Here is a 16,871-nt window from a genome sequence, read left to right as displayed (position 1 = left end):
ACCAGTCTGAACATGTTTTCTGGTTGACACATAAGTGGCTGTTCTTTCTCTCTCTCTCTCTCTCTCTCTCTCTCTCTCTTTTTCTCTCTCGCTTTCTTTCTTTCTCAGTACTTCTGTGTAATAAGCATTGCTATGCATTATTCAAATAGGGAAGTATGTAACTAGAAAGCGGGGGTGTTAAATTGAGTCAGTTTCTGTTAGGCAGGTTCATCTTTCACCATTATGAACATGACTGCTTCGGAAAATTCTTTGGAAGTCATCCCATTTGAGTTAACTCCTATTGATCATAGCAACCGTTTACAAACCACATTCATCATTAATCCACAGGACTACAGAATTATTGGGATTTTACTACTCACCACATTACCACTGATTTTCAGTTTATATAACTGTTTTATTCAAAGCCCATTGTAATTCATAAGCTATATGATATGTCTCTAAAGCCTGCTTTACAGGAAAGGGTTGGGTTCATGTTTATATATCCAAAGGAACATTTAAATAGTTCCTCCTGTTGCTGTTTCTACGCAGTTCAGTGGGTCTTTTCCGGGAGGGACTTAGGCTCAGGCATAACAAAGTTATTAACTTTAGCTCAGGACGAGATCAGCTATTGAAGGGGAAAAAACTTCATTTAACTTTTTAACTCGACCAAAAAAGACTTCCCTCGCCTCAGCCCGCCAACCACATTTTTCATGTTACCAGGTCAATAACTCAATAGGCATGCAAGCAGGTGTACAAATCCGCGCTGACCTGGAGAATTCTTGGCCTGACCCCCTGAATCAGTCGACTGAAACATTCCCAGCGTGACGCTGTTTGTGGGACTTGCCTTGCCGCTTTACAGCGGGGGCTTATGCCCCCTCAACCCCCCCCCCTTAAACAACCCCCCCAACCCCCCCAAATGCTTTTAAAAGCCACGTAACGAGCAGAAGATTGTTGTGTGCCAGTCTAAAGAACTTTTAAATGAAAGAGATCTTAATTTCTTTTTGATAATTGTCAATTTTTTTTACCACTAATGCAATTGATAATGCAATTGGACATCATTTGAAACACTCAGGTAAACAAACAGGGATGTGGGTGGGTTCCAGGGTTTAATTGGTATGAGTTTGAATGTGGAGGGTGGGATGGTTGGGGGGGATATTTGTCCCCCCCCCCCCCCCCCCCCCCCAATCAATCTGCATCAAAACAAGAAAGAGAGGATGGCTGTGTGTACTGAGTAATATTTCAATCAGACCCTCGAGTGGTGTCAGATCTTCAAAGCTCGTGGAGCTGAAGCACATGATCTCATAGTAAAGTTTGCTGTGCCGCCATCGGGATTAACTGTGTTTGACCCACTTAGTTTTATGGCCGCATGAAAACAGATGCCTTTGCACTTTAAATGGCTATTATAGACGAGGCTCCCCCCATTTGCTGCGCGGCTATTACTTTAAAGGTGCATAATCTCTCGGCAGTCGAGGCAGGTTGTATTTTTGTGTTGACTCGGATAAGAGGCCGTTGTTTAGACTGTGTAGAGTTATTCTGACATTGTCATGGGGCATTGTGCAAGCTGCGTGGAATGCATACAGATGCATGCAACCATTGCAGAGGAAAATCAAGGATGCGCCAGTGACTCAGTGTTGGATGTGTGGGCCGGATGCAGATCCGATCAGGCCCAGCGGCGTAGACTTATCCTCTTGGTGAATAGTTTATGTGGTCCCCTGTGTTCACTGTTTACCACTGATCTGTGGCAATGAGCTTGATTATGACTGGAGAAGTACAGCCAATTATATTAGAGCGTCCAGATGGGTTGAAATAGCCCTGGTGTTTATATGATGTATTTAAGGAATGTAAGAACAAAGATATGGGCCTTGAGTCCTTGTAGTCATAATAGCTTTGATGTTCTGTGTTAAACAAGAGGGTGTTGAAATAACTCCACAGTCTTTAGAAACTAGTGTTAAGTATGTGAGGAAACGTGACCTTGCTGAATATCGCCTGAAGATAAGTTCATTGTTTGGTGAGAAAAAAAGCAACAGAGTGTTCTGCCCAGAGATGCAGAAATATTGTTGGGGGTTAAGAAAAGTTTTAAAAAGAGGGCACATACAAAGCGTGCAGTGCAGGTATTTCCTGTGATCTGTGCGAGCTTTCCTTTATGGGTCACCCCCTTGAAACTGGCCAAAATTGCATAGCATAGCAGATCTGCTCGACAGTGCAGTTCAAGAGAAAAAGCAATAGTGAGAGTTTCTGTTCTGCACTACGGAATCAAGGCCCCTTTTTACAAACTGACCCATCTGTTCTCCAGAACAACCCCCTCCCCCCTCCACTCCCCTCCCCCTCCCCCCTCCCCCCTCCCGATGTCATCCACTGCCAGGTCACAAGCCTGACGTTTCCCTTTTTCTTAAATGAGTGATTCTATTTATTCCGCTGGGACACTCATCAATGCAGCCGTTTGAAGGTCATTAATACCGCAGCAAAAGAAACTCATGAAATCAGCAAATAGCGAATCACGGAGCCAGTGCCTTGAAAAAGGCAACAGCTTGTGCCTTTGAAAGGATTTTATTTTCCCAGAGTGTGTCTTAATTATTGCTTTATCTAGTAAACTACATCAGGCTATTTTTCTCTGAACAGATGTTTTGTGTCATGCGATCCCGGGTAGACTTATGAGCTACTGTGTCTTTTTTAGGTAAAAAAAAATGTTTTTCTTGAAAAATTACTTTGTTTGATTTATGAGTCAGCCGCTTCAAATCAGCCACCTTTTCCCTCCTCACACTCATACTCTTATACTCGCATTCTCTTGTTACATGTGCATACACACATGCACCCATGCACACACACACACACACACACACACACACGGACACACACACAGACGCACACACACACACGCACACAAACACACACATATGCACACACACAGAAATTTCGAATCTTCCCCTATGCTAATCATTTTGCGTATGCACATGGATGTAAGTAGTAACGTGATGTATACGAGAGAAGATATATAATTAAGATGAGATAAAACCCAAACACAAGCATAAGTCAACACTGACAGCCATCTTTTTGCTCTATCACCCCCCCCCCCCCAGGACGAGGTGATCGCCGTGTCAGAGAAGGTAATCGTGCGGCTCGAAGACCTGGTGAAATGGACGGTGTGGGACTCCTCGTGCTGGAGGAAGGGCCTGAAGGCCGTGCCTCTGAAGCCCACCGTGCTGAGGGAGCTGGGCAAGAACGGCCAGCGGGAGGCCCTCCACCGCTACCGCGAGTCCACGCTCAACAGCGGCCTCAACTTCAAAGACGTGCTCAAGGAGAAGGCCGAGCTAGGTAAGAGGCTCATGTAAACAGCGGAGTGGTTTGCACAGATGTAGACACGGGCATGTATGTGCATGCGTGCACAAACACACACACACTTGTTTATAGCATTAGACCGCATTTGTGTTACTTTGATGTATGTACATGTGATATAGTTGGGTACTTATATAAACTAGTCGGTTTTCTTGGAAGCAAGGAAGGTCGCTGACCGAAGGCTTGCAAAGTAAACTATTTTTGCACAGATTTAGATTTGAGAGTGCGGATACTTCATTCCAGTGTGTTTGGAAGCAAGGAAGAAAACCGCGTCTAGTTAGTATGGAAGCAAGGAAGAAAACAGCTTCTACGTTTTGTTTAGCATTTCAGTGCCTGCTGCTAAGTGTGAAATTGACGTCATGAAAACACTTTCCATTTCTGTGGTGTGTGAGCAGCAGCGGTGTTGCAGGATGCTAACTACATACACAGGAGGCCCCCTTTGGCCCCATTTGTTCAGTTGAAGGTGGAAAAACACAAACCTCTCAAGATGGGCAATCAATCACTTTGATCACAGAATCATGCAAATATTTGCGCCCTACTTCCTCGGTGTGTCTCCATGTGTGTGTGAGTGTGTGTGTGTGTGTGTGTGTGTGTGTGTGTGTGTCTGTGTGTGTGTGTGTGTGTGTAACACCTTAGCATGCTTTCAGCGTGAGAGCTTCGTTTGTTTACGCGTTGACAGGCCAAGGAGGAGCATGGTGTTCCTGTTCACTTTTAACAGCTCAGTTTTCAGTATCAGTGCAGGAGACAATGTAGCAGCTTAACAACATCCAACAGGAAAGAGCCCCTGAGGAGGCAGTGTTGCTTACTGATGTGTGTGTGTGTGTGTGTGTGTGTGTGTGTGTGTGTGTGTGTGTGTGTGTGTGTGTGTGTGTGTGTGTGTTTGTCAAGCCCTTATCAGCAGTCTGAGAGCTCCCCTTCCCATTTACTTATGTTTACGCGTTTCATTATTTTTGAACGGCGCACTTGCCGAAATTATTGTGTATTTGGCAGCGAGCCCAGCCAGTTTTAATGAGGATTTAAAACCTTGATTTGCTTATTTAGAAGGGAGGGAGCAAAAAGAGTAGAGGAGAGATGTGTATCACAGTGAACGGGTAATGGCGAGTGTTTTCTTTAGTGCGCCACTTGGTGAGGGCTTTTTAAAAGCGTACAACACACACTTATACATCTGTAACAAGCCTGAGCTATCACAGAATCCTTCACAGTTGGGTATAAAAAGCGGCAGAGCACGCTTTATGGGCTTATAAATATGTCATTTTTGGCAGCGCTCCTGCTAGGCAGATACCTGCCCGCAGCCAAGAAATTGGCTCCGAAAGGAGAACATTTCAAGAATCTGTAAACTTGTCATTCTGTAAGAATAGAAATGAAGCTACAAATCCGCGACTAAGACGTTATCATTTTACAGCCCAATTCTCAGTTTCTGTCTGACTCTTCTTCATTGCGATGGGTGGTTATTAATTTAAATAGCTGAAACATACACAGATTTGTACACCGAGTCAGTCATACTGCAAAGCCACACTAGAGTCTCATTGTACAGCTCTTCCCACATATTTAGCGGGCGCTGTAATTATGCACTAGCAGATTCTTTGACTCTCTGCGCAGTGTGACTGAATTTGCATACAGCTTTGCCGGGGCGTGTGGAAGCGAAATGTTAAACTGCCCTTGAATTGGCCGCTGCATTAGATTCCTATGCTGAGATTAGATAGAGGAATCAATAATGGATGCTTTGTCAATTACCCTGTATGAAGCCGCTGCTGTGAATGTGAATCAATAATGGGTGAAGGGGGGGAAAAAACAGCGCTGTGATTTATTTGGTGTCAACTGGGTAACCTTGTTATTTTGCATGTGTAGTGTGAGTATGTAGTTGTAATGATAATACGTTGGTTTTAAAAGGCTGCACACGTGGGATATTTGTGTAGTGTGAGTATGTAGTTGTAATGATAATAGGTTGGTTTTAAAAGGCTGCACACGTGTGATATTTGTGTTGTTGGGATTTCTAAACACAGTTACTTGGAGTACTTCTAGATTTGCTGGGTAAGCGGAATATTCTGGCAGAAGACCAGAGGCCTTCTCTCTTTCTCTCTCTCTCTCTCTCCCTCTCTCTCCCTCCCTCTCTCTCTCTCTCTCTCTCTCAAATTTGCTTTCTTTGTTACCCAGAGAAAGAAAGGGATCATTCAGTAAAGGCTAGGCTTTCAATTGCGGCAGGCAAGACTTGAAAATACAGTGTTGCTGATGGGAACAAATCATTAATTGAAACTGCCACATGAATTAGCCTTGTCAACTTTGTTCTGAGGTTTGACCCCCCCCCCCCCAGACCCCTCTGACAGACCCACACACACACTTTTACACACACTGCCACTCAGCCTGTTTTCTCAAAAAGGCCTATTTCTTATTGATGTGCTCAATTCCATTAAATCAGAGTGATGCTGGCTAAACTCATCTGACTTCCCATTTGATCACTAGTTACAAAAATGAGTGAGGAATTAAGGCGATGACTCTCTCTCTCTCTCTCTCTCTCTCTTCTTCTTCTCTCATCCTCTGCTATGTTGTTCCTCTGACACACGCCTGAAACGGCTCCTTCTCAGAGCATAAAAGGGAGCTGTCGTCATTTGATGTGAAAATTGCTCGAGTCACAGGCAAAATAACACGAGACGCCATGTTGGCGTTTTTAAAAAAGGCAACACGGGCTATACGGCCATAATTGAAGCCCAGCGGAATTAAAAAGAGGGAAAAAAAACCCAAAGTGGTTATTCACCTGAAGGACGAGGTGGATGAGAGGGTGGTGGGGGGGGGGTTAGCAATTAACAGGCAGGTCTGCAACGCCCCATCGCGAAGTATGGAGTTGAGCCAGCCGGAGGTTGCCAAGAATCCAATGTTGGCGGGGATAAATCCTTCCCTCAGTCATAATTTGCCACGATAGCTCATTTACCTCAACACATTCTACACAATGTTTATTATCTCCTAGGAAATTTGTGAGGCGTTTAGTAATCGAAGGTTTTGTAGTTGTTGTTGTTGTTGTTGTTTAAAACATGAATGGGGGGTGGGGAATAAAATAAGAAATACAAAGAAAGCTTCGAAGGCCGAAGCTGTGCTAGAATCAATTGAGCTCCATTTCGGGAAGTGACAGGTTTCTAATCTGGCAGAGTTGTCCATTAGGATCCACACTGCGAGTGACACTCGATAGAACTACCCGGGATATCGTTGCCAGATAATGTAGGCATTGTCTCCGTGGCTGCAGTTTCCACCCTTCTGCCATATCTAACAATATAGTAATTCATTGTGCTATGAATACATATTTCCGCTAAGCCCAGCTGCCTTTGAAGTGTATCAACTGCTCAAACCACAGCATGCCAAGTATTCTATAAAAAGAGCCCTCGGAGCTCGACGTCCAATATTCTTAACCTCCAAATGCCTCTCCCTGTCGGTTCCTATAAAAAGTTCTTATTTGTGTAATTGAAGAATTGCAATCATAACTCCCCCTGCCTAATGTGATTCGAACAGTGTGACATTTGAGATGACATTGTTTCCATTGGTGACCTTATTCGTGTTGACCATATTAAGAGAGGATACCTTTTTATGAGTCATTTCTCTCAGAATGCTAACCTCTGTGGTGAGGCTGCCACGAAAGTTGTACGTAAGCAGCCAGCTCTGAAAAAAGTGCTGTGTTGTGTTAGGCTCTGCTCAGGGAAGGCCCTTTTGGTCTATACTGGCTCTTAAGTGTATGCTTCTGAGCTCAGCAGAAGGTGTGACTTGGTGGTCATGTTTCCTATTCTCCAGAAATAGCTTTCACGCTTGTATTGCAGGTTCCTGGAGCCAGTTTTATGGGTTATTTTTCAGATTGAGACACTGCAGGCTGCCATTGCAGATGTCTATTGAAAGAGCACAGTGTTGGCACACCACAAACTATATATATATTTCCAGCTTATATATATATATATATATATATATATATATATATATATATATATATATATTCTTTTGTGGTTAAATGATACAGATCAACTGAGCACAATTGCACGTTTTCAGAGAGGCAAAATGAGCAAAAGAAAAAGAGGAAGACAGTGGAAACAAGTGTAAATTGACTTGATGCATCTCTCTTCTAGTAATTAAACTCTCTTGCTCTTGGCTTTGTTTAATACAGATGAAGCATAGCTCTCATAGTTTTTTGTCTTTGGGATAAATTTCTCGTTGCTAATTCCCAAGATGGAAACTGATACCTTGTGCTCCGCTGGTTATTGAAAGCTGTGGGCATGAATGTGATTGAGGTCACAGGCCGAGCATGTCTGTTAACTCAGGCTTGACATAATGTTTCTGAGTGAGTCCCAAATTGGCATCATACTCTCTTTGACGGTGCATAATGCCCAGTGAGTCAATTAAAAGCTGTCTAAAAAGAACAAGAAGAAGAAGAAGAAAAAGAAGAAAAAGAAGAAGAAGGAGAGGAAGAAGAAGAAGAAAACAGGAACGAGATAAGGCTGGAGAACCGTTAGCAGAAGCCTTGACTCATTCACATATTGCTGTTCACACATGCTCTCTCAATGGAACAACAGAAGGCATTTTTCCATATTAGCAGTAAGCTAATCTTTTGGGTGTTTTTTCTAGAGTTGTGAAACGATTGTGAGAAAGCGTGTCTTCAGGCAAGAGATAGGGCCCCCAAGCCTCTCCGCTTACAAGCAGCTGGTGATAAAAATCGGTGGCAGATCCTGTCCTCTCTGAAGATGTGCAGCTCCCACACCATTATAGTGTCTGCGGCCTGCAGAACAACAGTGGCCCTAACAGCATGTCTGACAGATTGCATCCACAAGTGTCTGCAGGGTGAGAGAGAGAGAGAGAAAGAGAGAGCGAGAGAAAAAGAGAGAGAGAGAGAGAGAGAGAGAGAGAGAAAGAGAGAGAGAGGGAGAAGTGGCCTTTTCCATCAAAGTGAATAAATTGTACATCTCATAGCTCACTATTTTTGTCCTGACAGCCCCCAAGGATTAAGCTATGTATGTGTGTACGTACATATTTTCTCCACGTCTTCCAGTGTATCTATCTATCTATCTATCTATCCACCCATCCATCTATCTATCCATCTATTCATGTGTCCGTCTCTCTTTCTGGCCTTTCGCTTGATGGATCGGTCATATGTCTTTGACGAACGAGCAGAATGGGGTTGCGGCGGGAGCCTTTTTGGACGTGCATCTGTCTGCCGCTTTGGAGAAGGGCTGGGCTGCTTCTCGCGAGACGGGCGGCATCCCAATGCCGGGGGAATGGATATCAGATTCGGTGTCATGCCCAGATACCCAGGTTGATTTGTGGCGGGCAGAAGCAGCCATTCTATTTGCTGGCAGAGAGTCGGTGGCTCAGCGGCAGCAGTAGTAGCAGCAGCAGTTGAGAGCAGTGGAGAGAAAGAGAGAGAGGGAGAGAGGGAGGGAAAGAGAGAGAGAGAGAGGGAGAGAGAGAATGGAGGAGTGATAATTCATCTGTTGTAACTGAATTTGGCTTGGAGCCCCTGTTGGATTTATTCAGAGGGGGCCGTTTTTTCTTTTTTTCCCGGCTGCTTTCATTCCGAGGTTGTCAGCCGACGCTGCCAATTAAACGACATTCATGTCAGAGAAATATCAATGCCATGCTTGATTTGCCACAGGGATCTTTTCCTCTCTTTATTTTCACACACCCTGAGTATGGCATCCACCAAATATTGTGCTGACTTGAGGTGTGTGTGTGTGTGGGGGGTAGCAACAAAAAATGAGCCTAGACCAACAGAAAAGACGGCATACCAGACACAACCACCAAGGTACAAAATACAAAATAAATAATGTTGCCTGCCGGTGATTGTGGACAGGAAATTGTGTCCCATATTTGAGACTCACATGCCCAAAGAATATGATTATGCAGATTATGTGAATGCATTTCGTCGAGAGAGCACTCTAATATTTTAAACTGCTGCTGTTGCCGGCAGGGCCTTGCTCTAGTGGTGCCTAACAACCAGTCAGGCAAAATGTAGAAAGTAATCAACAGGACCGTCTCCTGTGGAATCAATGAGGAGGGCGAAACAGTGTATTTCTTGGACACAGTCACCCTGAAGTGAATTAAAGAAAGCCCAAGCAATCCTCACTCTAATTAAATGAAAGAGTTCTTTTTTTTTTTTTTTAAAGTGTACTTGCATTTGTGGCAGCCAAGTAACAGTATCAGGTCACTCAAAGCTATTATTATTTTTTCTTTCCGTTTATAACAGCCATCATGTTTTGATCATTGGCAGGCCTCGGTTTGACGTTGCCCAGGCTTATTGTCCATTATAAGTCACTGATCTGCTTGTATCGTTATTCCCCCTGTATGACTAAAAGTGTGGACGTGTGCCAGCAATGCTAAATCTGTGCACTGGGCATTGTGAGCTGGCCTGGAAAAAATCTGTTAGTCTGCTAATAATGGTGAAGTTAAAGTGTGTGTGTGTGTGTGTGTGTGTATGTTTGTCTTTCATTCTTTCTTTCCTCTCCCCTCTCTCTCTCCGATTTAGACTTTTGGCATAAGAGGAAAGACAGGAAAGAAAGAATGAAAGAAAAAGAGAGAGGGGAGGATAAGAAAAGAAGAAGGGAGCGGGGGAGGCCAATAGGAGATTGTGTGTTGTAATCATCACTCAGTTTCAAGTCCAAACGTATTTGTTTTTGTTCCTTTATTATACCGTTTCCGCAGTTTTCCAGCGGCCCGTGAACTCCACAGCCGTCACATGTGCACGGAGATAATAGCTGCTCTGCAAGACAGTCAAACAATGTGTGCGCCTCCGAGGACTGACCTTTGAGGAAATGAATAGTTTTATTGTTGCGTCCATTACCGAGGCTCTGAAACAACACCGCAGTTATTAATGCCACTTCTCCCATAACATAAAATAGGTCCCCGGCCAGCCCTAAGGAAGGCACACTGTACCCCCCCACCCCCCTGCCCCCTCCCTCCACATATCCATTTGTTCATTAGTTTTCACTGGATTGTGTTTTGAAGGGAGAGGGTGGGGGTAGGGGGTAGTAGAGAAGAAGAAGAAAAAAAGAATCTGATTCCATTTTAAAGTGGAAATTCAATTAAATGTTAAATGCTACAGTACCGCTCTGTCCTTTCAAGTAGCACAACATCCACTACCTCTCCTACACTGCAAAAACCTCCCCCTCCTCCTCCCTTCCCTTCCCTTCCCCTTCTTTCACCCCCCCCCCCCCCCCCCCCCTTCAAGGAATCCACAGTGCAATTGTTCATTTGAACCTCAGGGCACTCACTGTGCAAGAAAAAAAGCACAAAGTGTCTTTATATGGTATGTGGTGCCAAGCCCTCTTCAGCAAGGATGACTAATCTGCTATTATCTGAAGTCCGTCATTCCATGTTGGGGGTGGATAGCTCTGTCTGAGTAACTTGAGAAGGGCTTCCTTAAATATTAAACGTCTCGGAATTTGCACTGTTACATTGTGGATAGGCTAGGCTAATTAATCCCTTATTTGGCACTGGGTTGTCTAATGACATTCGCAGCACTAATTCGTTTTATTTAGTAGTAGGGAGCCACATGCTGCAAGAATATTGTGTTCATGGGTATTTAATTATTCACTAATCAAATTCATCCTGGCCACAGTCTTATCACAGTGTTTGCAGATTAGTTTAGTCGAGCACTAAAAGAAGACAAGTGGTTTGTTTTTTCGGTTTTATTTAGTTGGTTTTGCGGATACATATAAAATATGTGTATTATTGTATTGTCCTACAGTAAATGTCAGGAAATGAGTAATGCATGTTTTGAATGCGAGAGATTGAACTGATCCGGGGCTTACAGTGAAAGCTATATATTTTACTCCGCTGGTCTTGTGTCACCTTAAGTGACATTGCCTGCCTGGAAAAAAAAAACCACATGACTAGATGTATCAAGTCAGCTGCAGCCGGCCAGCCATCTAAGTCACTCCCCTACCACCATCAACTACACCCCCCCCTACCATGACTGCAATGAACAGTTGTCACTGTGACCTTTCCCCCCCACCAAGTCTTGATCCCCCTGGTCAATAGGAACCATTAGGGATGGAGCCACATTTTGTGCAAGCCTTCATTTTCTTACACTGCAGTGGGAGTGAATGTGTTTCTCTCTCTCTCTCTCTCTCTCTCTCTCTCTCTCTCTCTCTCTCTGTCTGTCTGTGAGGGCTGTGTTGCAGGGATGTAAGCGAATAAATACACTGAGCCTGAAGGAGCAACACAAAGCACCAGCTGAGTGATTTAAAGTGCGGAAGGGTCGCTGCATTCCTCCCCTGTCCCTCCCACATACAATAGCTCATGAATGCCTAAACAGCCCGCGCCTCAGCAATTGGGGGAGACAGAGGGGGGGGGGGGGGGAGCAGTTTTCATTTAAATGCACACAGAAGACAGAAGACATGTTATTTTATCGAATCTGCTGTGATCCTCTCGCAATCAGATAAATAAAATATGCCACTGATTGCTTCTATCGCTCGCTCGAACTCTCGCGCCCTTGTTGTTGTTTATTTCGGGGTAAAACATTTATTTTTATTTTCTTCCCTTACCCAGAATATGGCAGGAGGGGAAGCAACAGGCAGCTGGCTTGTAAGGGATAGGCGAGGCGAACATTCTTTAATATGCATGTGTGACTGTGATGACGGGGGTCCTTGTGGAATTATGAATGATTTATTCTTCGGACAGTAATTGAAAATAGGGCTCCTGTCAAGAGGTGACTAGCGAATGAAGAAATCAGCACAATGGCGCATTGATGGCGCACTATCTTCTTATCCTGCGCGACATCTAATCCCTCCTTTGTGTGAGATTCTAAATGCTCTTTAATTGGTTTCGTTGGGTAATGCCATTATTTCAGTGCCGTTCTTCCTGCTCCGTGGAAATTGCAATCATTTTCTCCCACTCGTGTGCTAAAAAAGAGAGGCACCTATTGTTTTCGAGGGGTGCCTTGTTAGAATATCATTTTCATCTTTTTTCCCCCCCTTTTCTAAACCAAACAAACACAGAGTTAATCACATTGACATTGATGTGGGTTTGTCTCTGCTACCCGATTCAACACGCGCGTCCACGTTTAATGCATATTTAAATTGCCTATTAGAAGTACACTACTTTCTTTGTCATATCTGTTGTTTCCTTTTTTTGTGGAGATGTTGCTTGGCTACCATAAATCCTTCCAATCCAGGACATTGTTCACCTCCAAAATACAGTGGTGGTCAAATATTGTAACTCTTGCACAGTGCACCGATGTTTTAATGCATTTCTAATGGATGATCTCAGTTGTTTTTGTCGGGCTCTGTTCTTGCCTTGGCTTGAGTATTTGCAGGAGTATTGCTTGTGACTACCGTTCATTTGTTACTGAGTGCTATTGTGGGCAACAACATGTTCAGCATGTTTATTTATAAGTGCTGCTCTGAAATTCTGCAGAATGACACTTTGTGTGTGTGTGTTTTTTTTTTTTTATCCTGGTCATACAGATAAGGATCACGTATCAATTAGTCTGTGGAAAAAGAGAGAACCATCTCGATGGTTGACATTTCTGCATGATGGCTGTGCGTTATTGACTATTTTGGGTTATGAGGACTTTTCTGAGAAGTCCATTTTTGGACCTAATTAAAAATACACACGTACTTCCGTTGACTCAGATCATGTATACCAATGCACCATTTTTGGTTACTGTGGCCTCGCATAAAAGTACTGATTGTGTTTCATGACAGATGGATTAGCAAGATCACCCGGGTCATCTGTTTCATTCACAATTGAGCAACGCTGAGCACTGGGAACAAGGCTAAGCATTTATGCGCCTGCTTTTTGTGAATGAGGCCTTTCATAAGGCTCATTTCATTATCTTAGCACAGTGGTTTTAGCATGCTAACCTCAGCAATGCTGCCATGCCCCCAGAGCGACTTAAGGTCACGCTGCAAGGCTTTCTCAAGGCACTCCCGCACCTCTCCCATGCGTGCACATGGAGAGGCAAATTAAATAATTTGAAGTTATTCTAGCTTGTGGTCGAGAGCAGGCTTCCTCTACTGTTTACCAGGCAAGCCCACATCTGGCGCACAGTACAGCAGGTTTATAATATGTGTATATAATAACTCACATACATACACACACACACACACACACACACACACACACACACACACACACACACACACACACACACACACCCTAGTTTAAGAGCTCACATACACACACTAGTTTAAGAACTCACACACACACACAACGCCCAGCAGACAGTGAGGGAATAATGTTGCTAGCTCCAGGGACGCTCAAAAGGTTATGGTGTCACTAGTTAATTAGTGGAGTGATTACAGGAAGGTGATGCAACAGAATGCCAGCTTAATCCCGACGCCGTGACTTAAGTGTAAGTGAGCAATCATGTTATTAAAATACCTCGTGAAATGTACAGGTTGTGCTGCCAAATATTGGTTACATAATAACTGCGGTATTACCTGTGACGGTATGTGCCGTTGATTGATCATGTTTTAGTGGTTAGATTGTGCTTTTGGTTGGCAGAGTGTGTGTGTGTGTGTGTGTGTGTGTGTGTGTGTGTGTGTGTGTGTGTGTGTGTGTGTGTGTGTGTGTGTGTGTGTGTGCACGTCTACTTTTCCTGTGAATTACTTTAGGAGAGAGATAAACATTCTTTTGGTTTCAAAGTGGTATTCTTGATCTGACAGCCAAAGTCTACTCAGTGCTGTCATCAATGATTCACAGTGTTTATGTTTACAACTGTATCCTTCCAAGGAGGAAAAAAAAGGAAACTGCGTAGCATAGCCACATTATTTTTTTCCTTTTAAACAGGGACAATTAAACACTTTAAAACTTAGCAATCAGGCAATCAATAAAACCCACAATTCACCGCTGGCCTGCTGCCCTCACTAGAGAAGCATCCGGCGCGTTGCTAGGGAGGGCACATAAGGCTACGGAGAGCCAATAGGGAGCCAGCTTGCAAAAGGCATTGAACCGCCACAATGGAATGTCCAGCATAATAAAATACGGCCAGGTGGCAGGTCGAGCAGTCGTCGCACAGGTGGGCGGTTCGCTTTCGACACCCGGGTATATCCCTGGAAAAAGTGTCTCAGGGCGTTCGAGGGGGTCTTGACGAAATGGCAACCCGAATGAAGGGGAACATTATGGAGGTGTTCGGAAGAGGGTGGGGTGTATGGAGCTGCCTTGGTCTACGCTTCGTGAATTGTGATATATTGAAGCTCAGATCTTTCGTCCCTGTTTCTTTTGGCTTTGGCTTCGCAAAAAAGTGTGTGTGTGTGTGTGTGTGTGTGTGTGTGTGTGGTGTGTGTGTGGGGTGTGTGTGCCGTTCAACAAGGCAGTTGGAGTGTTGGGGTAATTGAGCTGAGGGAACAAACTTGTACTGTATTTTTCCAGGCACAAGGTTTCAATAGAAGGTTTCCTCTAAGGTTTCTTTTTTTTGTTTTTCATTATTTTCCTCCCTTCACTCGCTCTCTGTGTTTTTTTTATTTTTCTTTAATGAAAATATGATATGCTTTGAAGGACTTCTATTTGCTCAGTGAAAGAGAGGCTTGTTGGGGGAGCCATGATGATGGTCTCAGGTTGAAAGTGAGGTGGGATTGCTCTGGAAGGTTCTCTGGAACGATTCAGGAAGATGGCCGCTCATGCTCCGTGGAGACAACACCAGTGGGGGTATATTAGTCCCATTTAAATATGAAAACGATTTGAGTCATAGGAATATGTTGAGGCCCCTCTGTGATTGGATGTCTTCATATCCTCTACACATATTTCGCTGACAGCTCTCTCCCTGAGAAAATAAAGACAAACAGCTTGAGCGAGGGAGAGTGAGAGAGAGTGAGAAAGGGCTGCCTGCCCGCTGCTCACTAACTGTGTCCTATCTTTTCTGTGGAGGTTGCAGAAAAAGCAGGTGATCTCTCTGGTGTCCCACTGAGTCTGTTTTCACGTGTTTTTCTTTTTTTTTCTTCTTCTTCTTCTTGTTCTTTTTTTTTTCCAGTGGAGATGCCCTGGTACGGCAACAGCAAGCCAGTGCTTATAAAATTGCCCAACTTACGTTATATCAAGTGCCTGTTGTCTTCCCTCTGATAGCTGCTGGTGTCTTTGGTATTTCATCGAGGCAGTGCTAATATCCATCCCTCTCCAGCCTGTGTTATTCCAACAGGCACAAAGACATCCGAGGATGTCAGCAGTGATAGATCACATGTGTAGGTTCTTCATGTGAAACTGAGCTACTCCCTTTTCACTCTGGAACATTGAGAAAGAGGGAGTAATTCATATTATACTTTTCATGTATAGGCAGGCCAGTAGAGCGTGCACACACACACACACACACACACACACACACACACACATACAGTCGAGCACTCTCAGAAGCTGTGGATTTATTAAAAGCAATTTTGTTCATTATAATGAGTGGCTTCGTATGAGAACAGTAGCCATGGTGATGGTGCAAATTCTGCCCCCTCCCCCTTTCAGATCTTATTCTGTGTCACAGTGCATCAATATTACAGTGCAAACCAAACAGCTAACGAATGTAATATAATTATAATCACACAATTAAAATGAGAATTACTAGTTAGGGCTGTAGAGAGGAGTCACACGCAGCCATTTTCTCCAGAGCTCTCCCTTTTTCTCTCTCATTTGCAGTAGATTTGATATTTTGACCTGCGCATTTCAGGAAGACAGGTAGCTATTAAAACATTGTTTTTCATGGGTGAGTCACTGACAGCTGAATATATTGGGTAATGGCAGTTTTTAAGGGCTGGGTCCATGCAGGAATGCAACCCAAAGCCGCTGTTTGTCTTTGTGTTTTTTTTTGTGGTGAGGGAATATTTTAAGAGCCCAAATCTGGTTGGGGAGACTTTGAAGGTTACGCGCCGCACGTATCGAACACGAACACGAAGGAGGACATACTGCCGCTTGTTTTCCTTGAAAGCTTAGTCAACATGTCTCGGCGTCAGGCACACAAAAAAAAAAAAAAGAAAGAAAAGAAAAGAAAGGAAAAAAAAGTGTGATGTGTTGCTGATATGGAACAATGTCTTACAGTCAAGGTTCTGTTAACCGTAATCAAAGGGACTTTTGATGTGGAGGTAGTCTTATGTCATCTGGGCTATCTCTAATTGTGGTGAGACAAGCAGAGAAAAACACCGGGGCTAGGAGTCGTAGGTTCCCACCAAGCTGACAGGTGATTTGGAGCCTGCTCACTCACTTACTCACCCTCCTCCTCTGGCAGCCTTGAACTACGAAGCATTTCGTCAATGTAAACATGTTTGCATTTCGTAGTGAAACAATTCGAAGCGACTGCATCCAAATTGCAGTGTAACATAATCCTAGTGAGTCTTAGTCACTGGAAGTCAGCCTCAATAGGCTACAATTAGAAGCTTTGGCATACTGTATGTTTTGTTTTGTCTTGAGCTCAACTGCACCCCCCCTCCCCCTCCCCCGGTCCTCCTATCTAGTAGTGTCACATTCTGTTCCATTGGGAAATACTGGCCCTCAAACCACCCATATTTTCCATCTTATCAAAAACCACTGAAAAAATAAACAATAGTTCCTTTAAAAAAAAAAAAAAATGCCTGCATTCTCAAAGGCGGAGCCTGACTGGGTGACTCGAATCC

At 43.9% G+C, this 16,871-nt stretch overlaps 1 protein-coding gene across 2 annotated transcripts in view; it reads left to right on the top strand.

Moving 5' to 3' along the window:
* Nucleotides 1–16,871, top strand: part of arid5b (AT-rich interaction domain 5B) — a 93,321-nt gene that overhangs the window by 6,822 nt on the left and 69,628 nt on the right. For both annotated transcript variants that reach the window (XM_031561420.2, XM_012839232.3), the window contains one exon: nucleotides 3,057–3,291. In XM_031561420.2, coding sequence (XP_031417280.1) covers nucleotides 3,057–3,291 — 235 coding nt within the window. The remainder of the gene's footprint in view (nucleotides 1–3,056; nucleotides 3,292–16,871) is intronic.

This window comes from Clupea harengus, chromosome 23 (assembly GCF_900700415.2).
Source record: "Clupea harengus chromosome 23, Ch_v2.0.2, whole genome shotgun sequence".
In the NCBI taxonomy this organism is placed as follows: Eukaryota; Metazoa; Chordata; class Actinopteri; order Clupeiformes; family Clupeidae; genus Clupea; species Clupea harengus.
Note: the sequence above shows the minus strand (reverse complement) of the source record. Positions and strands in the feature narration are given on the sequence as shown.